The sequence below is a fragment of the Kogia breviceps genome, chromosome 12 (assembly GCF_026419965.1).
Source record: "Kogia breviceps isolate mKogBre1 chromosome 12, mKogBre1 haplotype 1, whole genome shotgun sequence".
NCBI classification, from domain to species: domain Eukaryota; kingdom Metazoa; phylum Chordata; class Mammalia; order Artiodactyla; family Physeteridae; genus Kogia; species Kogia breviceps.
This window is the reverse complement of record NC_081321.1, coordinates 3,083,253-3,105,557: the sequence shown is the minus strand read 5'-3', so window position 1 is coordinate 3,105,557 and position 22,305 is coordinate 3,083,253. Positions and strand designations below refer to the sequence as shown.

At 56.1% G+C, this 22,305-nt stretch overlaps 1 protein-coding gene across 11 annotated transcripts in view; it reads right to left on the bottom strand.

The window, feature by feature from the left end:
- TEAD4 (TEA domain transcription factor 4) overlaps nucleotides 1-22,305 on the bottom strand; it is a 69,545-nt gene that overhangs the window by 24,431 nt on the left and 22,809 nt on the right. For 6 of the 11 annotated variants that reach the window (XM_067008534.1, XM_067008537.1, XM_067008531.1 and 3 more), the window contains 3 exons: nucleotides 19,288-19,542; nucleotides 3,082-3,146; nucleotides 2,662-2,724 (listed from right to left, as the gene is read on the bottom strand). In XM_067008534.1, coding sequence (XP_066864635.1) covers nucleotides 2,662-2,724; nucleotides 3,082-3,146; nucleotides 19,288-19,294 — 135 coding nt within the window. In that variant the 5' untranslated portion in view covers nucleotides 19,295-19,542. Of the gene's footprint in view, nucleotides 1-2,661; nucleotides 2,725-3,081; nucleotides 3,147-15,738; nucleotides 15,807-19,287; nucleotides 19,547-22,305 lie in introns of those variants that run through there. The other 5 variants (XM_067008533.1, XM_067008532.1, XM_067008535.1 and 2 more) reach the window with 3 other exon arrangements.

Sequence of the window (22,305 nt, the reverse complement as noted above, 5' to 3'; positions counted from 1 at the left end):
GAGTAACAAGCAAGCTAATTGCTGAGGGAGGTCCTTCCCGCCCACAGCTGGGTTTGCACATGACGTCACTCGCCCGGTCGGTAGCATCACCACGGCGTCAGGCCCGAAGGGCCCAGGTGGTGCGCCCGGCATCCTGCGCGATGAGGTCTGGGGCCAGGCCCGTCCACTCGGCTTCTCGGGGACCCCTTACGCTCATGGGGCACTCACGAGACAGCCCCCCGGAAGGTAAAGAACGCTGTCTCACTTTTGGTTCTGAACATCTCAGCACCCCCATGAGGCTGGCAGGATTCGTAGGCTCCCCATTCTAAGATGAAGAAACTGAGGCTCAGAGGATTTAGGGGACTTGGGTGTTGACGGGGGTCACGTGACAGTTGGCCCTTAAGGTCCGTCCGGGATGGCACATCCATCACCTCTGACCTCTGAAGGCCCGGCGGGCTGAGCAAACCAAGGAAGGGGCACATCAGGATCTGACGGCACCCATCCTCACCACAGAGGGCCCGGGAGGCCCACCGTCCTTTTGGGGTCAAACTTGGGCCTTGCTCTGAGGCCGTCTCTGATATAACCAAAGCGTCAGGCTGCCTTTCCCCAAGGACTCTGCTGATTTCGGGAGGGAGACGCCATACATGCCCAGGCCCGCTCCCTCCAGGACACGAATGGGGCAGCAGGCCACGCCCCAGGAGGCCCACAAACCTCTGTGAACAACTGCACTGGTGGGAGAGCAGAGAGCTCCAACCCTGTGTCGGCAACCTGAGTCCCTTCCCGGTGGCCCGTCTAAACGAATGGCCAGGGACCAGCGAGTGGGCCAGGAGCCAGGTGGGAGTGGGGGGTGACATCAGTGGCCAGGCTACTGAATTTTGCGGCTGGAGGGGACCTCAGATACCACCTTGCTCGACCCTGTCACTTTACAGGCGGGGAAGCTGGATGGAGCTTGAGGCAGGCGGGTGACATGGCCGCGGGCGCACGGCCCAGGGCAGAGCCAGGCCAGACCAGGGCCGTGACCCGAGGACTTCTACCTGACCTTGCCATCCACCAGGGAGCTTAACTACATTAGGCCCCAGACCCTCTGGGGAATGTGACAAAATCCTCAGACCAATCTTCTCCGAAAAACGCATGTCCATGAAAATGCGCATATCATTTAAGGGGTCCATGGCTCCCCTTGAAGCCTGTACAGCGGTCCACAGAGGCTGTTCCCAGCCCCATGTTAGAGCCTGTGGACAGGGACAGGTTCAGTTCCTCGAGCACACGGGGGCCGCATAGCCGGCCCCCACAGGAATGCAAAGCTCCCCTCGATGGCTCTCAACAGAATCCTGGACATTCGGCTCTCCATCCGGTCCCCTACCGGGCCCTGGTGAGTCACAGGCCGACCAGAGAGGGGAGTGAGGAACAGGTGGGCTGCAGGGCCGGGGATGTCCGGGTACACATGTGCCGGCCTGAGAGGGAGAGACCAGCAGCTGCGGCCCAGCCAGCTGTCCCGGGGACAAAGGAGCAAGGGCTGGGCCGCAGCTGTGAGGGGCGGGGGACAGCTGGGCTGATGCAGGAGGAATGGAGCCCCCTGGGAGTTCCCACCCGCTCCATCAGAGCCTCCAGTGTCAGGGTCACGGACAACGGGGCCAGATGGGGCCTCCGTGGTCCTCTGGTCCAGGGGCTTTTAAACTGGGTTCTGGGATGCTTTCGGGTTCGAGAGTCACGGGGGTTGAGAGGTGACTAGCACGAGGGGTCCCTACCCTGCTTCTCGCCAACCTGGCTTTGACCTGAGTAGCTCCTCTGATAACGGATCAGGGTGATATTGAATTTGGAAGAAAAACGAAGGGCTTCCACTGCTTTAAAAAATGTTTGTGGGGAATTCCCTGGCGGTCCAGCCGTTAGGACTCCGCGCTTCGACTGCCGAGGGCCCGGGTTCAATCCCTGGTCTAAGATCCCGCAAGCCGCATAGTGCGGCCAAAAAATAAAAATAAAATTAAAATGCCTGTGGATTTACTGGTCTCAGCCCCAAGTGCTAGCCCCTCCTACCAAGCAGCCATAGACTCTTCTGTTACATCCACCGTGATGGCGCAGCCTGCTCCCTCCCAGGGCTCAGCCAAGGGCCCCTGGGTCCAGGGTCCAGGATGCCCGAGTCCCGTGGGGAGGGGACTCCCACCAGCAGCCGGCCCTGCGTGTAGCAGCCTGTTGGCAGACACGCCTGCAAGGTGGGGCTGATCCAGGGAGCCCCACCAGCCCCTCCCCCAGCGCGGACCCCACCCTGCAGGCCTGCCACCCACAGGATCTGGGTGACGGCAGTAAGGGGTCACGCGGTCCGCAAGAAATGGGGTCTGGAGGGCAGCCCTGCTGCTCTAACCATGGGACTCAGGGTGTGCCCGGTTCCTCTGAGCTGCAGGGGGTGGGGAGCACAGCAGGAGACCAGCCTCTGTCTCCCAGGATGCTGTGAGCCTGGCCATACACGCACAGACACATAGACACGGCCCCCAGTCAACGTCCTCTGTGCAGGTGGGAGAGAGGTTACAGGCTGAACCCCACTTTCCTCAGCACTGAGGAGCTCACTGGCTCCACACGTAAGCAGCCAGCCCCAAAACCCAAGGGAAGACTTTTCCTCCTGGGAAAAGAGCCCCAACTCCCAGGAGGCTGGCCCACCCGAGCCCTCCGGCTGCTGCGCCTCTGCCTTACCTTTAGCTTGGCCTGGATCTCGCGGGCTTTTCGCCGAGCCAGCACCTGGATGTGGCTGGACACCTGTGGCAGGAAGAGGGGTTCCTGTCTCCCCGACGGCCGGCTCCCCTGACCCTCAGCCCTCCACAGCCCCCCACCCCATCACAGGCTGAATGGACGAACGAATGAACGAAAGGATCAGTCACTGATGGGACCTCGGTCCCACCTCTCCCAGTTAAATAGAAGTGCAGTCGGATGGGGAGGGGTCTCCTCCCAGGTGACGGCAGAAGGGACCCCAGGGAAACTGACCGTCTGTGGCACACCCGGCACAGGACCCCTCCCAAGCTGGCCCCCAGGGTCCACACCCGGCCCTGGGTCCTGCGGAGGGCCGGGCCCACCCTGGGAGCCGACCAGTGCCAGGATACCTGCCCCAGGGCCCACCTGCTTCCTGGTGCGGGTCTTCCCTGTGCGGAGCTTGATGTAGCGGGCGATCAGCTCATTCCGACCTGCAGAGACACCGACGCCCACTCAGTGGGGGGACCAGGGCAAAGGCAGGCAAGCTCAAGGGCCCCTTAGCGGCCTCCCCAACCCGAGTGGCACTTGCGGTGAGGATTCTGCAGGGCCCCCCCCGCCCTCCTGAGATGCCAGGGATCTCCCAGCAGCAAGAGGGAGCCGCGGCCTCTCTGGGGGAGTGCTAACCTGAGAACGTGGTGACAGGGCAGTGGATCTCTGGCCGGTGGGCGCACAGCTCCGAGAGCCCCCTCAGAGCCTTCCCCACCGCAGCCCGGGAGCCTCCCCTCCTTGGCCCTTCCCCCGGGCAGCTGCCACGGTCCCCACCACCTCCGCTAATGAGCAGGAGCCGACAGGATGTCTGCCCCGTGTGCGGGCAGCAAGGGGGACGGGGGACGCAGGTGTCAAGCCACAGAGTGTCTCCAGAGGGGAACCCGTGGCCCTAACCGGACACAGGGAACCCAGCCAAGCACGGCTCCACGGCTCCAGCTAGACCGTCAACGGGTCACACGAGTGCTCGCTGTGGGCCCAGCCTCCTAGAGGTGATGCTGCAAGATCCCCCAGGACTACGAGGCCCCACGTCCTCCCTTATCGTTAATGAGATCAGGACAAGGGGCTCCCTGCTTTCCAGAGCTCACCACGCGGTGGAGGAGAGAAGCGTGCCCACATGACGGCCCTGTGCCCGGGTCCGACGGGACCATATGCCGCGTGCTCCCAGGAGGAGGGGCCAGCTCAGTCTGGGAAGCCAGGTGAGCCTTGAGCTGCACTGACCACCGGTAAGACTAGACCACAAAGAAGGGCACTGGTGGGGAGAGGCAGGGCGAGAGGGTTTGAGCGGGAGTTATTACCTCCTTTCTCCACCTCCGGGACCTGCCCGGTCCTGCTGGGCCTGGCTGAGCCCGGAGTGCTGCAGCAGCAGGAGTGAGGGAGCTGCTGATGCAGGGAAGAGGCAAGACAAGTGGGCTGTCCGCCACCTGGGCTCTAACCGGAGAGCACGGCCAAGGCCACATGGAGCCCCCAGCCGACCTCTCCCCACTGCCAAGCCTGAATCAAGAGGCCACCCTCAGAAATCCTGGTTCAAGATGGCGGAGTATAAGGACGTGCACTCACTCCCTCTTGCGAGAGCACCGGAATCACAGCTAACTGCTGAACAATCGTCGACAGGAAGATACTGGAACTCACCAGAAAAGATACCCCACAGCCAAAGACAAAGGAGAAGCCGCAATGAGACGGTAGGAGGGGCGCAATCACAATAAAATCAAATCCCATAACGGCTGGGTGGGTGACTCACAAACTGGAGAACGGCTGGGTGGGTGACTCACAGACTGGAGAACACTTATGCCACAGAAGTCCACCCACTGGAGTGAAGGTTCTGGGCCGCACGTCAGGCTTCCCAACCTAGGGGTCTGGCAACGGGCGGAGGAATTCCCAGAGAATCAGACTTTGAAGGCTAGCGGGATTTGACTGCAGGACTTCAACAGGACTGGGGGAGACAGAGACTCCACTCTTGGAGGGCACACACAAAGTAGTGTGTGCAACGGGACCCAGGGGAAGGAGCAGTGACCCCAGGGGAGACTGAACCAGACGTGCCTGCTAGTGTTGGAGGGTCTCCTGCAGAGGCGGGGGGTGGCTGTGTCTCACCGTGAGGACAAGGACACTGGCAGCAGAAGTTCTGGGGAGTACTCCTTGGCATGAGCCCTCCCAGAATCCGCCATTAGCCCCACCAAAGAGCCTGTAGCCTCCGGTGCTGGGTCGCCTCAGGCCAAACAACCAACAGGGAGGAACCCAGACCCACCCATCAGCAGACAAGGGGATTAAAGTTTTACTGAGCTCTGCCCACCAGAGCAACAGTCAGCCTACCCACCACCAGTCCCTCCCATCAAGCCTCTTAGATAGGTTCAGCCACCAGAGGGCAGACAGCAGAAGCAAGAAGAACTACAAACAATCCTGCAGCCTGTGGAAGGAAAACCACATTCACAGAAAGATAGACAAGAAGAAAAGGCAGAGGACTATGTACCAGATGAAGGAACAAGATAAAACCCCAGAAAAACAACTAAATGAAGTGGAGATAGGCAACCTTCCAGAAAAAGAATTCAGAATAATAGTGAAGATGATCCAGGACCTCGGGAAAAGAATGGAGGCAAAGATCAAGAAGGTGCAAGAAATGTTTACCAAAATGTTTACCAAAGACCTAGAAGAATTAAAGAACAAAGAGAGATGAACAATACAATAATTGAAATGAAAAATACACTAGAAGGAATCAATAGCAGAATAACTGAGGCAGAAGAACGGATAAGTGACCTGCAAGACAGAATGGTGGCATTCACTGCTGCGGAACAAAATAAAGAAAAAAGAATGAAAAGAAATGAAGCACCCTAAGAGACGTCCGGAACAACATTAAATGCACCAACAGTCGCATTACAGGGGTCCCAGAAGGAGAAGAGAAAGAGAAAGGACCCGAGAAAATATTTGAAGAGATTATAGTTGAAAAATTCCCTAACATGGGAAAGGAAATAGCCACCCAAGTCCAGGAAGCGCAGAGTCCCAGGCAGGATAAACCCAAGGAGAAACACGCAGAGACACATAGTAATCAAATTGACAAAAATTAAAGACAAAGAAAAATTATTAAAAGCAACAAGGGAAAAATGACAAATAACATACAAGGGACTCCCATAAGGTTAACAGCTGATTTCTCAGCAGAAACTCTACAAGTGAGAAGGGAGTGGCATGATATATTTAAAGTGATGAAAGAGAAGCACCTACAACCAAGATTACTCTACCCAGCAAGGATCTCATTCAGATTCAACAGAGAAATCAAAAGCTTTACAGACAAGCAAAAGCTAAGAGAATTCAGCACCACCAAACCAGCTCTACAACAAATGCTAAAGGAACTTCTCTAAGTGGGAAACACAAGAGAAGAAAAGGACCTACAAAAACAAACCCAAAACAATTAAGAAAATGGTAATAGAAACATACATGTCAATAATTAACTTAACTGTGAATGGATTAAATGCTCCAACCAGAAGACACAGGCTTGCTGAATGGATATAAAAACAAGACTTGGAACAAGATACAAAACAAGATCCAAAAACTAAATGTAAGACCGGACACCATAAAACTCTTAGAGGAAAACATAGGAAGAACACTCTTTGACATAAATCACAGCAAGATCTTTTTTGACCCACCTCTTAGAGTAATGGAAATAAAAACAAAACTAAACAAATGGAACCTAACTTAAAGCTTTTGCACAGCAAAGGAAACTATAAACAAGATGAAAAGACAACCCTCAGAATGGGAGAAGATATTTGCAAATGAATCAATGGACAAAGGATTAATCTCCAAAAATATATAAACAGCTCATGAAGCTCAATATTAAAAAAAAAAAAAAAAAAAAAAACCCAGTCAAAAAACGGGCAGAAGACCTAAATAGAGATTTCTCCAAAGAAGACATACAGATGGCCAAGAAGCACATGAAAAGCTGCTCAACATCACTAAATTATTAGAGGAATGCAAATCCAAAACTACAGTGAGGTATCACCTCACACCAGTTAGAATGAGCATCATCAGAAAATCTACAAACAACAAATGCTGGAGAGGGTGTGGAGAAAAGGGAACCGTCTTGCACTGCTGGTGGGAATGTAAATTCATACAACCACTATGGAGAACAGTATGGAGCTTCCTTAAAAAAACTAGAAATAGAATTACCATATGACCCAGCAGTCCCACTACTGGGCATATACCCTGAGAAAACCATAATTCAAAGAGTCATTCACCCCAATGTTCACTGCAGCTCTATTTACAATAGCTAGGTCATGGAAGCAACCTAAGTGTCCATGGACAGACGAATGGATAAAGAAGATGTGGCACATATACACAATGGAACATTACTCAGCCATAAAAAGGAACGAAATTGGGTCATTTGTTGAGACGCGGATGGACCTAGAGACTGTCGTACAGAGTGAAGTAAGTCAGAAAGAGAAAAACAAATGTCATATATTAACGCATGTATGTGGAATCTAGAAAAATGGTACAGGTGAACACGTTTGCAGGGCAGAAATAGAGACACAGATGTAGAGAACAAACATATGGACACCAAGCGGGGGGAAGCGGCAGTGGGGGTGGGGGTGGGATGAGTTGGGAGATTGAGATTGACATGTAGACACTGATGTGTATAAAATGGATGACTAATAAGAACCTGCTGTATAAAAAAATAATAAAATTAAAAAAAAAAAAAAAAAGGTTACCCTCAGGAGGTCTCATCTGCCAGAAAGACACGCTGGCCTGTCTGTGTCGGGGAAGGAGGGGGGAGGCCGAGACCCTAGGGACACCATCTGTGGGCTGACCTGCCTCTAAGCCCGTGTGGTCCAGCACCATGTCTCTTCTCAAAGCTTCCCAGGGAAAAGGTACTCCACAGGTGGTCCAATGAAGGCGCAACAGTCCTACCCTACATCTAACTAGAGGCACTCACGCCGCAGCTGTGAAAGGCAGAGTCTAACCTAACCATCACCAGTAGGACTGGAAACCCTCACGGGATTGGAAGTCGAGGAGCCAGGCCGCAGCCCAGCAGCTCCACAAACGAGCTCTAGGGCCTCGGCCTGTCACTTCCCTCCAGACCCTCACACAGCCTTCTCTTCTTTTTTTTTTTTTTTTTTTTTGCGGTACGCGGGCCTCTCACTGTTGTGGCCTCTCCCATTGCAGAGCGCAGGCTCCGGACGCACAGGCGCAGCGGCCATGGCTCACGGGCCCAGCCGCTCTGCGGCATGTGGGATCTTCCCGGACCGGGGCACAAACCCGCGTCCCCTGCATCGGCAGGCGGACTCTCAACCACTGCGCCACCAGGGAAGCCCTGCCTTCTCTTCTTAAACACGCGCCCTGACAACCGTAGGCTTTTCATTCAAATGTGCCCAAATTGTACAGACTTTGGAAACAGACCCGAACTCTGGCTCAACAGCAGCTCTCTGGGGCTCAGCGCCCCTTCCTGTAAAACAAACATGTTCCAGGCCCCCGTGAGTAGTCCAGGGGCAAACGGCAGGGCGGGAAGCAGCTCCCCTTGGGCCCCGAGGCCGAGGACATCACTGGTGGGCGTGGTGCCGGCGGTGGGAAAGCTGATGGGATGGGGGGGCACTTTGGTCTGGAGGCGCCGTAGTCACCGGCTAGGATCCAGCTCTCGTGGCGCTCCAGCCCACACCACGGAGTGGGTAGCAGCCCATCGCTTCCGTGTCTGTCTTTTCCTGCTAGATTCTCAGCATCTCAGGAGGGGACCACACCTCCCTTCAGGTCTGCATCCCCAGGACCCGGCACCTATTTGCCAAATGAACGAATGACTCTGCCAGCAAAAGCTGATGCCTCTGATTTCAAACTAGGTCAGAATCCAGCCACTTCTCACCAGCCCCGTGTCCAAGCGACCTCCCTCCCTGGCCAGACGACGCAACGGCCTTCTGCCTGGATTCCCTGCTCCCAATCTATTCTCCACGCAGCAGCCACGGCCATCCTGTTAGAACCCAAACCCCCTCCAACGGTTCCCTCCTCCCTCCCTGGAAAGTATCCAAGCCCCTGCAATAGCCTGAAGGCCCCCGCAGGATCTGTCCACCCGCCCCCAGCTCAGCCCCTCTCCAACCTCCTGCCACTGGTCTCTGAGCTATTTGCTGGTCGTGCCACGCCCCTCCCACCTCAGGGCCTTCACGCGTCCTGTTCTCTGCCCCAGAGACCCGCAGGGGCCACTCCCTCACCTTCACACCCCACGGGCATCGTTGCTCAACAGCCATTATCGGGGGGGACGTCTTCCCTAAACACCCCACTGAGAGCTGAGGTCCCCCCACACCCCCTTCACTTTCTCCAGCTCCTTCTGATCACCATGCGACCCACGGTCTATCCCCGACTCCCATCAGGAGGAAAGCTCCTATGAACAGGGGTTCTTGTCTCTTCACACCTAAAGCTAGAAAAGCGCTACACACAGCACACACTCAATAAATATTTGCTAAATGAATGATAAGATGTTGGCCACGTCTTCTGCAGGAACACTGGGAGTTAAAGAAGTACAAATAACCTCTCACTTCCGATTAGTCCAACATCATTCTCAAAGTGCTTTCCTATCCCGGTCTCATTTGAGCTTCTCTCTGGGGTCTAAAACATCTAAAAAGTGGGAGGCCCTCTCTGAGAAAAAGAATTGAAAATACAAACACAAAATTAGGTTAAGGAGGTGATGGGTGGGTTCTCACTCTCTTGATGGTGGCGATGGCTCCATAAGAGTCAAACTCACCCAACTGTCCACTCCAAATACGGATTGTTTATTGCATGTTAATTATATTTCAGTAAAGCTACCTTAAAATTTTTAATTAAAAATAAATAGTTCGGGCTTCCCTGGTGGCGTAGTGGTTGCGAGTCCGCCTGCCGATGCAGGGGACACGGGTTCGTGCCCCGGTCTGGGAAGATCCCACGAGCCGTGGGGCGGCTGGGCCCGTGAGCAGTGGCCGCTGAGCCTGCGCGTCCGGAGCCTGTGCTCCGCAACGGGAGAGGCCACAACGGTGAGAGGCCTGCATACCGCAAAAATAAATAAATAAATAAATAAATAAATAGTTCGGGCTTCCCTGGTGGTGCAGTGGTTGAGAATCTGCCTGCCGATGCAGGGGACACGGGTTCAAAGAAGATCCCACACGGTCTGGGAGGTTCCCACATGCCGCGGAGCAACTGGGCCCGTGAGCCACAACTACCGAGCCTGCGCGTCTGTAGCCTGCGCTCCGCAACGAGAGGCCGCGATAGGGAGAGGCCCGCGCACCGCGATGAAGAGTGGCCCCGGCTCGCCGCAACTAGAGAAAGCCCTCGCACAGAAACGAGACCCAACACAGCCAAAAATAAATAAATTAATTAAAAATAAATAAATAAACAAACAGTTTTGGGAATTCCCTGGCAGTCCAATGGTTAGGACGCGGTGCTTTCACTACTAGGGCCCAGGTTCAATCCCTGGTCAGGGAACTAAGATCCCACAAGCCGTGTGGTGCAGCTCAATAAATAAATAAGAGTTTAAAATAAAATAAAATAAGAAGTTGAGGCGCCTAGAAGGGGCCCACGCGGGTGAGGGGTCCCGAAGTGTGAGCCTCACTGACGTCACAGGAAATCCGACCTCGCCCACAGAAGGGCAGGCAGACGGAGAAACCGAGGCCAGAAAATCTCACTCAGGTGGCCACTGGCAGACGTGGGGCTAACAGCCGGGTCTGAGTCCTCGCTCAGCCACTTGGAAGTGGCTCAGGGCCCGGCGGAGAAGGTGCTCGGTCCACAGGAGGTCCACTTCCAGTCCGGGCGGGCCTCCTGGCAGGACGCAGTGGCGTGTACTCTGTAGCACCCATTAAACAGCAGCTGGGAGGCCCCTGCCCAGCCCCGGCTGAGACCCTTACTCCACACGTCACAGATGACCCCCATGTCATGAGGACGGAGCCCCCGCCCAGCCCCGGCACCACCTCTGTCTCTGCCACAGGGTCCAGGAGTTCTGCCTACAGACAGGCCCTAGGCACAGCCCGGGCCCTTGGCACGAGGCCAGCAGTGGGGTCACAGGAGCCAGACCCAGGGTCCCAGGCTGGCTCGGCTGTCTTTGTATGTTTCAAGTTGTGCTCCTCTCCTCTCGGGAGAGGCCTCCTCCTCTCCCTCGTGGGCCCCTTGGACCGTATTCCAGCCAGGTCCGTCCTGCTGGTCAGCAGTGGAGGATCTCCCAGGTGTGGGTGGAGCCCTGGGTTTCTCTGGGTGTCTGGAGCCAAGGGGGGCAAACAGCTCCCTTCCTGCCCCCTGAGGTCCTCCCGAGGTCAACCCGGCCATTCAACTGCCTCCAAACCAGCTGGCATCGAATCCAGGCCTTATACAGACACAGGGAACTGCTGTAGTTCCTTTCACTCTCGTGAAAACAGCAGCAATAATGAACGCCTGTGGGCACCTACAGGTACCCGTACAAACACAGCGTGAACACGGTAAACTTTATGTGTGTTCACACGTTCATCCTCTCAACAGCTCCTGCAGCTGGCCTGGCATCTTCATTCTATCCGCAGTGTGTTTCTAGAGTCTATCTCCTAACTTCTCTTTAACACAGGATTGAGGGGATGGACCAGGGGGTACCAGGGGTCCTAGCTAGCCTAAGCGAGAAGAAACTAAGGCCCAGAGAGGGAAAGTGATTTATTCAAAGTCACATGGTTTATTACTGTCCCAAGGCCACAGGAACATCCGTTTCTAAGGCCACACCCAGGGCTTCACAATGGCTGCTTTTTCCCACGGATGTCTCCCCTGGCTGGGCTGGGAGTTTCTTCTGCCAGAGACCATTCTGCTTCGCCTCTCTGGACCATCCACCCCCCCTCCCACCCCCCTCCCACCCCCGGCCGATTCCCTGGGTCTCTGCGTGAAGTAAGTCCTTAGTGATGTCTCACTGCTCCTGGCCCTGACCCTGGCCCTGGCCCAGGTCCTGCAGGGGGAGCCAACTATTTGGACCAAGAGCCGGTCCACCTGTTTTTGTTTTAATATTTTATTTATTTATTTACTTATTTAGGCTGCGCCGGGTCTTAGTCGTGGCGTGCATGTGGGATCTAGTTCCCCGACCAGGGATCGAACCCGGGCCCCCTGCATTGGGAGCACGGAGTCTTACTCACTGGACCGCCAGGGAAGGCCCAATGCCCACCTGTTTTCACCCTCTCCTGGACAGCGGTACTCAGAGCTGTAGGAGCCAAAGTGCCCTGGATGATTGAGACGCCAGGAGGCTCCCAGAGCTGGGGGAGAAACGGACAGATGAAAGGAGTGTGCAGAGCCGTGAAGCCACAGTGAAGGCAGCAAAGAAGAGCAATGGCAGGGGAGCTCCCTGGCGGCCCAGTGGTTAGGATCCCAGGCTTTCACTGCCATGGCCCAGGTTCAATCTCTGGTCAGGGAATGGAGATCCCGCAAGCCACACAGCATGGCCAAAAAAAAAAAAAAAAAGCGCGCAACAGCAGGAGGAAACTAGTAGAAAATGCAGGTGAGCCGGTGGGAAGGCAAGAGCTGCATCCTTGTCCCAGCTCTGCCACCAGCTGCATACCCCCAGGCCTCCCACCCTCCGGTGGTTGAGATCCCAGACCGGGGCAGGAGGCCAGCCTGGACCACGTGGAGGCCAGCCGGGCAGCTGGGCACTGCAGTGTGGCAGGTGGCCTTGGCCAACCCCAGAGAAAGCCTGGGTGGGACTGGAAAGGACACCCCACCAGACTGTGGCCCATCTGTCAGAGGACATGTGTCCAAAGCCCCCACAGCCCCACCCACCATGGGCAAGGACGGCAGTGGACCCTCGGGCTGAAGGCGGGGCACTCCCAATGCAAGGTCCACCCCACACCCAGGGTCACACACGTCCCGCCAGCCACCCCAGGCTCTTCCTTCCTCAGTCCCACAAGAGCATGAAAATCCCATCTGGTAAGTCCTACCAGGGACAGGCCTCTTGGGTGTCTCATTTCCTCCCTGTACCAGCCCTACCCCAGGGCCATAAACATATTCAGGGTTTATGCCCTTTAAGAAGGGTCATCAAAGACAGTTGTTTTGCTAATATTATTGATAAGGTCCTATTAGAACTAAAACTATTCGTTTTCAAAGTTGAAAAAGGCATGAGCTTCCCCACAGGTAGATAGGTCTTTGCTTCAACAGAGGCCTCACAGGGAGCTCTTTACAGGAGCTGACATTTCACCCGTGCAGGCAGGGGTGGGAAGGAGGCCAGCCCCCACCAATGCCCACAGCCTGGCCGGGGAGGGGGGACACCCTGGCTAGGGACCAACTGAAGCTATAAACACCTGCAGCTGGAGGAGGAGGCTATTTGTGGAGAAGAAACTTTTCAGGCCTGACATCCGAGCTGTTACCACCATTGTCCCTGAAGGGCTCTGAGGCTTCTGGTGAAATCCTACGCCATCTTCAAGGTCACTCCAACTCGAGCCTGGTGCACAGGGTCTGTGTCTCCCTGGGCTCAAGTCATTTGAGCTCCTTAAGGGCAGGAAGACGTCCCCTCCAGCTCTGCAGCCCCACCCCGTTCACTGGTACCTCTCGTCCCAGCAGCTACACTAAAGACGGTGTCTTCTTTCAATTAGTACATGAAAAGATGCTGGACATCACTAACCTTAGGGAACTGCAAATCAAACCATGAGATACCACCTCACACCCACTAGAATGGCTATTGAGAAAAAAACAGAAAATAACAAGCGTTGGTGAGGATGTAAAGAAATTAAAACACGTGTACGTTGCTGGCAGAATGTAAAATGGTGCAGCCACTTGTGGGAGATAGTCTGGCAGTTCCTCAAAAAGTTAAACAGGGGGCTTCCCTGGTGGCGCAGTGGTTGAGAATCCGCCTGCCGAGGCAGGGGACGCGGGTTCGTGCCCCGGTCCGGAAAGATCCCACATGTCGCCGAGCGGCTGGGCCCGTGAGCCGTGGCCGCTGAGCCTGCGCGTTCAGAGCCTGTGCTCTGCCACGGGAGAGGCCACAATGGTGAGAGGCCCGCGTACCGCAAAAAAAAAAAAAAAAAGTTAAACAGAATCACCATATGATCCAGCAATTCCACCTCTAGGTATATACCCCAAATACTGAAAGCAGGGTCTCAAAGAGATATTTGTATACCCAGGTTCATAGCAGCATTATTCACAATAGCCAAGAGATGGAAACACCCACATATACATCAACAGATAAATGGATCAACAAAACGTGGTCCATCCACACAGTGGAATATTATTCAGCGATTAAAAAGAAGAATGAAGTTCTGACAGAGGCTACAACATGGATGAACCTTGAAGACGTCGTCCTAAGAGAAATAATCCAGACGCAGAAGGGCAAGTACTATATGATTCCACTACTGTGATGTACCCCGAACAGGCAAATTCATGATCCACAGAAAGTAGATCAGAGGCTACCAGGGCCTGGGGGGAAGGGAGAAGGGGGAGTTATTGTTTAGTGGGTGCAGTTTCTGTTGGTAAGAACGAAAAAGTTCTGGAGACGACGGTGGTGAGGGCTGCACAACAGTGTAAGTGTACTTAATGCCACCGAGCTGTGCACTTACAAAGGGTCATATGGTGCATTTTAAGTTCTTCATATCTTCCCACAAAATATAAGTAGGGCTTCCCTGCTGGCGCAGGGGTTAAGAATCCGCCTGCCACTGCAGGGGGACACGGGTTCGAGCCCTGGTCCGGGAAGATCCCACATGCTGCGGAGCAACTGAGCCAGTGTGCCACAACTACTGAACCTGCAAGCTACAACTACCGAGCCCACGTGCCACAACTACTGAAGCCCATGCGCCTAGAGCCCGTGCTCCACAAGAAGAGAAGCCACCGCAATGAGAAGCCCGCGCACTGTAACGAAGAGTAGCCTCCACTCGCCGCGACTAGAGAAAGCCTGTGCACAGCAGCGAAGTCCCAACACAGCCAAAAATAAAATAAATAAATATATTTTAAAATATATATATATGTATAAGTAATAAATAAATAAAACCAAGACCCCGCAAAAGCTAGTATTATCATTTATCCCCATTTGAAAAATGGGGACGCTGAAGCTGCGAAGAGGTAAACGACCTGCCCAACTGGCCGCTGGACAGAGTGGATGTGAACAGAGGCGCCTAGCGTCAGGCCTCCAGAAGCAGGACGCCAGGGTTCCAGGCCAGAAGAGCGGGACACGAAGCACAGGGCAGTGGAGGGTCCGAGGACCACGGGGAGGAAGTAGCAGCAGAAGCTCAGACGAGGCTCCGTGACCTGTCCCATCACCTCAGTGACCAAAGCCCGACCTGGGTCCAGCCTCTGCTCAGCCTCTCGTTAGCTAGTGACTCACCTCTGATGGTCCCTGATCACAACATTTGCCCAGATCCCCACAGGGACCCCCAAACCCAGCAGGCAAAGCCCCGCCTCTGGGCCAAGGCTCACTCCCCCCGCTTTCCTCCACCTGGCCAAGCTCCACTTCCTCCCAGAAAGCTTCCAAGATAAGCCAGCCCTCGGCTGACTGGCTACATACAACATAAGTGCCCTCAGTTTACTTTCCAAAGATGTCCCTCCCGTCTCTCCTTCAACCACGCAGCCACAGAGGGCAGAGACCACGGCCCCAGCCCAGCCTGGTCCAGAGTGGTGGGGCCCTTGATGAGAACCGCCCAACAGCTAACAGGCAACGAGGCGCCAGGGAGACAAGGGAGAAAGGAGAGGAGGGCAGAGACTTGGGAGGTTCAGAGCAACCTCCAGGAGAGCCGGGGCCCTGGCGGGCGGAGGGGAGGAACGAACGCCCAGAGCAAGACAGAGCCAGCCCCGGGCCGCGGGCAGGCGGAGGGGGAGCCCGGCCGCCGGGGCCAGACGGGAGCCACGCTCTCCTCCCGCCACCTGCCAGGGGGGGCAGAGCCAGGCTGGGCGACGAGCTCAGAGAGACCGGCAGTGCCAGGGCGAGGGTCACACCGTGACAGGGCAAAGCCCAAGGCTGCCGTGAGCCGGGGAAGGGGCAGCCTTGGCCGGGGAGCCGGTCCACGGGCGGGGCGGGCTCAGCGTGCATCTGTCCCACGCCTGCGTGTCACCTGCGGGCCTGCCTGGCCCTGGTCGGTGGCCCTGCTCTGCGCGCATGGGGGCCGAGCTGGGGGCAGGACTGACCCCTTGTCCTCAGAGACTCCAGGGCTCAAATCCTCCTCTGGGCAGTTTGCTCTTCCTGCCTGAGGCCAGCCGCCCACCTGGAAACCAGCTGAGGCCTCTGGATGTGGGGCGCTGGGCAGGGCAAAAGGAGCAGGGCTCTCGGGGCACAGAGGATGGCCAGGGTGGGTCCCCGAGAGAAGGAGGGGTGGCGAGCGGCCCGAGGGAGGCCAGGTCTGAGCAAGCGTGGCGCTTGGTCCCTCTAGCGCACCCCCCCCACCCCTCCCACGCCCGGGGCTGAGCTCAGAGCTATATATACCCCCCAGCTGGGCTGCTCCGCTCTGCCGAGCCCCCCCCCCCCAGCAAGGCCCTGCCTTGGCTCTGCCCCCGAGGCTGTAAGACGAGATGGGGCTAAGCCAGCGTCTGGACCCCAGCGGACGTGTACTTACGGAGGACAGGTGCCATGGGGGCTGGGTCGGTCGCCAGACTCCGCGGGGCGGCCCCCGGTCTCCCTGCCCAGAGCCTGACCCACCTGAGCAGGGGCCAGGCAGGAGGCAGGCTCTTCGCAGGGCTCACCAGGGCCCCTCGAGGTAAGGGGGGGGCGCTGACCACCGCCCCACCTGGCCCCCACTCCCACTTACTACCTGAGCGACCCTGGGCGAAGCTCTTGGCTTCCCTGAGCTTCTCTCTCTGCATCTGCACAGGCTGTCACCCCTCCCCCATCACCAAGAGGCTCCTGGCCTCAGCTGCTCCCCGTCTCTCAGCACAGGGAAGGAGAGCCGCAAAGGACGCCGGCAAGGCCAGGACAGTCTGCCAGACACCGTTTCCATCTCGCTTCCCTCGCTCAACGGCTCCCCTCCTGCCAAACACAGTTCCAGCCCCAGGCGCGCTGGAAGTGCACAGCCTTGCCTCTCGCGAACCCTGCTTCAGTCAATCGCCAGGGGCCCGGAGATCCAGTCTCTTAACCCCTCTACCTTCCTACGCGAACACGGATAGAAATACCCACCCGCAACGACTAAAAAAGGCGAAGCGACCCAGACGTCCATCAACCGGGTGAACAGATAAACACCACGAGGTCCACTCCTAGGATGGAATGTGGCTCGGGCTTCAAAAGGGAGGGACGTTCTGACACCTGCCACGGCACGGAGGAGCCTTGAGGACGTGATGCTCTCGGTGAAACGAGCCGGACACAGAAGGACAGACACTGTGTGACTCCACTTACGTGAGGCCCGCAGAGGAATCACAGCCATCGAGACAGAAAGTGGATGGTGGGTACCAGGGCCGGGGGAGAGGGGGACGGAGCGTTTAATGGGGACCGAGTTTCAGTTCAGGAGGATGAGAAAATTCCAGAAACGGACAGTGAAGATGGTTGCACAACAACGCGAATGCACTTACTGCCACTGAACTGTGCACTGAAGAACGGTTCCAGCGGTCTATTCTAGCACCACACGCAAACACACAGCCGGCCCACGGCGTCACTCAAACACCGTCTGCCGGCTCTCCACGGTCAGCAGCCCCTCGGGCCTTCCCCACACGGCCGCGCCCTCGGCTTTCTCCCTACGCCGAGCGCCTCTCGCCCACCTGTGTTTGCCAGACCATTTGTCCCTTTAAGGCAGGAAGCTGAGTCCTGAGAGGCGCCTGGCCGCTGATCACCGCCCCACCCAGGGACAGGACAGCTCGCCAGCCGCACCCAGGACCGCCCGACACACCCCTCCCCCTTCTGCCCCTGACACCTCAGCTCATGACCAGCACGCACCCCACTCTCCACCAAAGCGGTGGGAAGAGCCCGGGATACCAGAGGCCCCTCCTCCCCAGCTCCACGGGGGGGACCTCCATCGGCAGCCCCACCCCGGACACACAGGTGCTTCACGAAGCTTCCGTAGGGACCAAAAGTAAGAAGCAAGCATTAGAGCAGGAAGTGGTTAAGCAGGGAGGCCTGGGGGTCCCGACCCGGGGCGTGGGGGCCCACAGAAGTGGGGCCCCAGCAGAGCCCCAGCAGAGGGGCTGGTAAGGAAGGACGAGCAGCTTTAACTGCTGACCAAGGAGCAGAGCCCGGGTCTAGCTCGAGAGGACCTGCTTCCCCAACAAGCAGGAGAGAAGGAATCCCTCGGCCCTGCAGGGAAGGTGTAGGTAAAGGATGAAGTAGGTGGCGCTGTGCAGCTCCACGGCACCCTAGACCAGTAACGAAGCAGATTTGAGTTTGGTCCATTGAACTGTGTTGCTGTGCCCCTAACATTCACTTCCACCCAGAACCTCAGAAGGCGGCCTTATCTGGAAACACGGGGTCTTCACAGACGTAATCAGTTAAGATGAGGTCATACTGGATTAAGGTGGGCCCTAAATCCCATGGGTGGTAACCTCTTACAGGTGTCCACGTAAGAGGAGGACACACAGAGACACAGAGAGGATGGCCACGTGACAACAGGGTCAGAGACGGGAGTGATACAGCTCCGAGCCAAGGGCACCGAGGGCTGCCATCTGCCACCAGAAGCCAGGAGGGAGGCCCGCAACACATCCTCCACGAGGAACCCACCCCAGGGACCCCTTGAGTTCAGACTTCTGGCCTCCTGACCCGCAAGGATACACTTCTGTGGTCCAAGGCACCCCTTAAATTTGTGGCAATTCTTACAGCAGCCCTCGGAGATGAGCTGGGTCACCGCCCACGGCCCCCCCGCCCCCCCCACGGCTGACAGAGCATCTGCGCTGCGGGAGGGGCACCCGTGTGCGGGTGGTCGCCTGGCCTGGAGCCCTCTCACGGGGGGCAGGGCGAGACCCTCTGTTGTCAGGGGCTTCAGCCAGTCAGAGACCCCCTCAGCTGCCCAAGACCCACATTTCAAGCTGCGGGTCCTGGCGGGCTTTCCAGTGTCGATGGAGGCTGACCTGAGCCTCTCAACAGCCGTTCGGTGTTTGTTTTGCTCCCCCAGACACCCTCTCTTCCATCCGAAAGTCAACACAGCTCCGGGCAGACCGCTCAGTCCTTCCCACGGGGCTGCTGGACATTGTGTCTCTGTATGTTCCCATCCTCAGTGGATCAGGAAGACTTAGCCTTACCTGACGGCTCTCGGCTGGAGGGGACCGTCCCTGAGGGAAGGGTCCTCAGCCTCTCCGGGGACACGCCCGTCTGCCTTGTGTACAGCTACATGTGTGCTCACCCCCACCGAGCTGTGGGCAGGGTCTAGATCTGTCCCACCCTGCCTGACACACAGCAGGCTCCAGCGTGGGGAAGGGAGGGAGGGAAAGAGCCAGGACGGCCTTCCTAACCGCCTACACAGCCAAGGTGGGAAGCTGGGAGAAGATGAGGCATTTGCCTGGGGGAAGGCTGGAGGGATTTTCCCAGCCTGCCCCGGGAAGATGCTCTACCAGTCTTCCACATCCACCCAAAGGCGTCTCCTCCGAGGCCCTCCCGTTCCTTGGGAGCCCAGGACAGAGTAAAGCAGCGTCCACCCGGGAGGAGCCCCGAGAAGTCACCCCCCTCTGTCACTTGGCAGGAGCGCGGTTGCTGTGCTGAGGCTGTTGCCAGGCCTGGACGGTGAGTTGGGGGGCGCTGCTGGCCAGGCCCCACAGCCTCCTTACCATACATCTTGCCTTCGTCTGAGAGGATGATCTTGCGCCGACCGCAGGGCGGGTAGATGGCCAAAGCCTCCTGGAAGCTCTGCTCGATGTCAGGGCTCCACACGCCCTCCGCGTCATTGTCGATGGGCTTGTCCAAGGTCTGGCTGCCCCCAGAGACGTTGCTCCCCTCGGGGGAGTTGGGAGAGCTCCACTCGTTGGAGGTAATGGTGCCGGCCGTGCCCTCCAAGGCTCCGCTTGGAGGAGCGCCCGTTGGACCTGTCTGGGCAGAAACCACGGCATTGGTGGAGGCACGTGTGGACCAGGGTCGGGGGGACCCAGGCAGCGCCACCCCCGAACCAGATGCTCCTCCTCTCCCGGCGATCCCAGCACAGGAGCTCAAAGGGAGAGGCCGGGGATCCCAGGGAACTATGAGTGAGGTGGAAGATCTGGGGTGTCGAGGGAAGGTCATCTCCCATCCACAGAGCTCAGCTTCCCACCCTGTCAAGGGAGCTCAGTGACCAGGCTCCCTCTGATCACGGCTCTGAGAACCCAGACGGCGCTGAGAAGTTGCAGACAAGGACCCAGTGCCAGGGATGTTCTACATTAAATCAAAAAGGGGCAAAAGGATGCAAAGTATTGCGCACCGTTGGTGGGGACAGAAAATGGGGCACAGCCACTAGGGAAAACAGTGTGGAGGTCCCTCAACAAATCAAACTAAGAACTACCACACGATCCAGCAGTCCCACTTCCGGGTATACACCCAGAAGAACCAAAAGCAGGGTCTCAGAGAGATTATTTATACACCCATGTTCACAGCAGCACTCTTCACAATCGCCAAGAGACAGAAGCAACCCAAGTGTCCATGGATGAATGAAAGCATAAACAAAATGTAGTATCTATATCCAACGGAGTATTATTCAACCTTAAAAAGGAAGGTTGAGGGCTTCCCCGGTGGCGCAGTGGTTGAGAATCCAACTGCCGATGCAGGGGACGCGGGTTCATGCCCTGGTCCGGGAGGATCCCACGTGCCGCGGAGCGGCTGGGCCCGTGAGCCATGGCCACTGAGCCTGCGTGTCCGGAGCCTGTGCTCCGCAACGGGAGAGGCCACAACAGTGAGAGGCCCGCGTACCGCAAAAAAAAAAAAAAAAAGTAAGGTTGAATAACATGGTTGGACGTGTTATAACATGGGTGGACTTTGAGGACATAATCCTAAGTGACATAAGCCAGTCACAAAAGACAAACACTGTGTGATTCCACGTATATGACATCCTCAGGGCACTCAAAGTCAGAGAGGCAGAAAGTAGAACAGTGGTTACCCCGGGCTGGGGGAGGAGGAGGTGGGGAGTTGCTGTTTAAGGGGTATAGGGTTTCAGTTTTGCAAGATGAAAAAGTTCCGGAGATGTGTTGCACAACAACGTGAATATACTTTTTTTTTTTCTGTTTTAAGTTTACTTTTTATGTTTCATTTTTCTTTTAATTTTTATGGAAGTGTAGTTGATTTACAATGTTGTGTTAGTTTCAGGTGTATAGCAATGTGATTAGTGAATATACTTTTAACATTACTGAACTATACACTTAAAAATGGTTAAGATGGGGCTTCGCTGGTGGCACAGTGGTTAAGAATCCGCCTGCCAATGCAGGAGACACAGGTTTGAGCCCTGGTCCGGGAAGATCCCACATGTCACGGAGCAACTAAGCCTGAGTGCCACAGCTACTGAGCTACGCTATAGGGCCCACGCTCCACAACTACTGAGCCCACGCTCCACAACTACTGAAGCCCACGCACCTAGAGCCCGTGCTCTGCAATAAGACAAACCACCGCAGTAGGAAGCCCGCACACCACAACAAAGAGTAGCCCCCGCTCGCTGCAACGAGAAAGCCCGCACGCAGCAACGAAGACCCAATGCAGCCAAAAATAAATTAATAAATAATTTATCTTTTTAAAAAATGATTAAGATGATAAATTTTGCACCATAAAATTATGGTTTAATTTTAACCATAATTAAAATATGAAACATGCAAAGTAAAATTCAGGTCACCATTCTCTTACTCCATCTCAGCTCAGGCTCTCTTCAGAGGAAGATTCTAGCCCTGGCAGATTCTCACATGTTGGGGATATGGCGAGGTTGACTGGCTGGCACCTCCAGAAGGTGACAACACAACCTTATTCTCGTCACTAGCATGAGACAAAGCCAGTGACCTCTTGGCTCCAACTGTCCAAGCTGTGAATTTCTGGACACGATTCTCAGGGGTTTGGGAAGAAGCAGTACATACTAGTACTCTTAAGGCAGTTTTTGGATTATGAGTACCCGGTGGGTAAGCCCTCCCAAGGTCCCAGCATCCCTCCTCTCCCAGCCACCAAGCGCATCTGCAAAGGGGGACCCCCTCGCCATCACACATGTCACCCCCTCCCCCATTAGCCATGAGGAGCAGTGTGGTCCAGCAGCCCAAGCCCGGGGCCAGGGAATTGAAACACGAGCTCCCACCCACTTCCGTCCAGGACCCTCTGAGATAAGAGCCCCCAAGAGCACTCCTCACTTTCTCCCCCTTCCCCAGGCCTGTTAGAGGCACACACTGTTCACAGACAGGTGGGTACGAGGGTGAGCGCGGTCAAGTTCACAAGGAGGAGCTGAGTGGCGGACACAGCACATCCTGGGAGGGGCCGGGGGTTCCAAGAAGCTTGTCCTGGCTGCTGGCACAGACATGCAGTTGGAAGGAGGTAGAACCACTGAAATTCAAAGTAGGAAACCTAACCCAATCCTCTCAGCTTGAGGATGGGGGCACTGAGACCAGAAAGGCCCAGGGACGTGCCTGAGGTCATGCAGCAAACCAGTCGTGTAGCTGGGTCTGGATCTCCGCCCTCCAGGGTCCCAGGGCTTTTAGCATAACGAATGTCAACTTCCTCTCCGTGCCCAGTTAAAATAAGTTTTTCCCCCACCCCCCTCCCCAAGTGTGTCTGAGGGGGTCACTTGATCTGGAAGAAACGAGCTTATTCTCTACTAGAAATTCTGGTCTTGATCCTATTGTGAACGTTGAAAC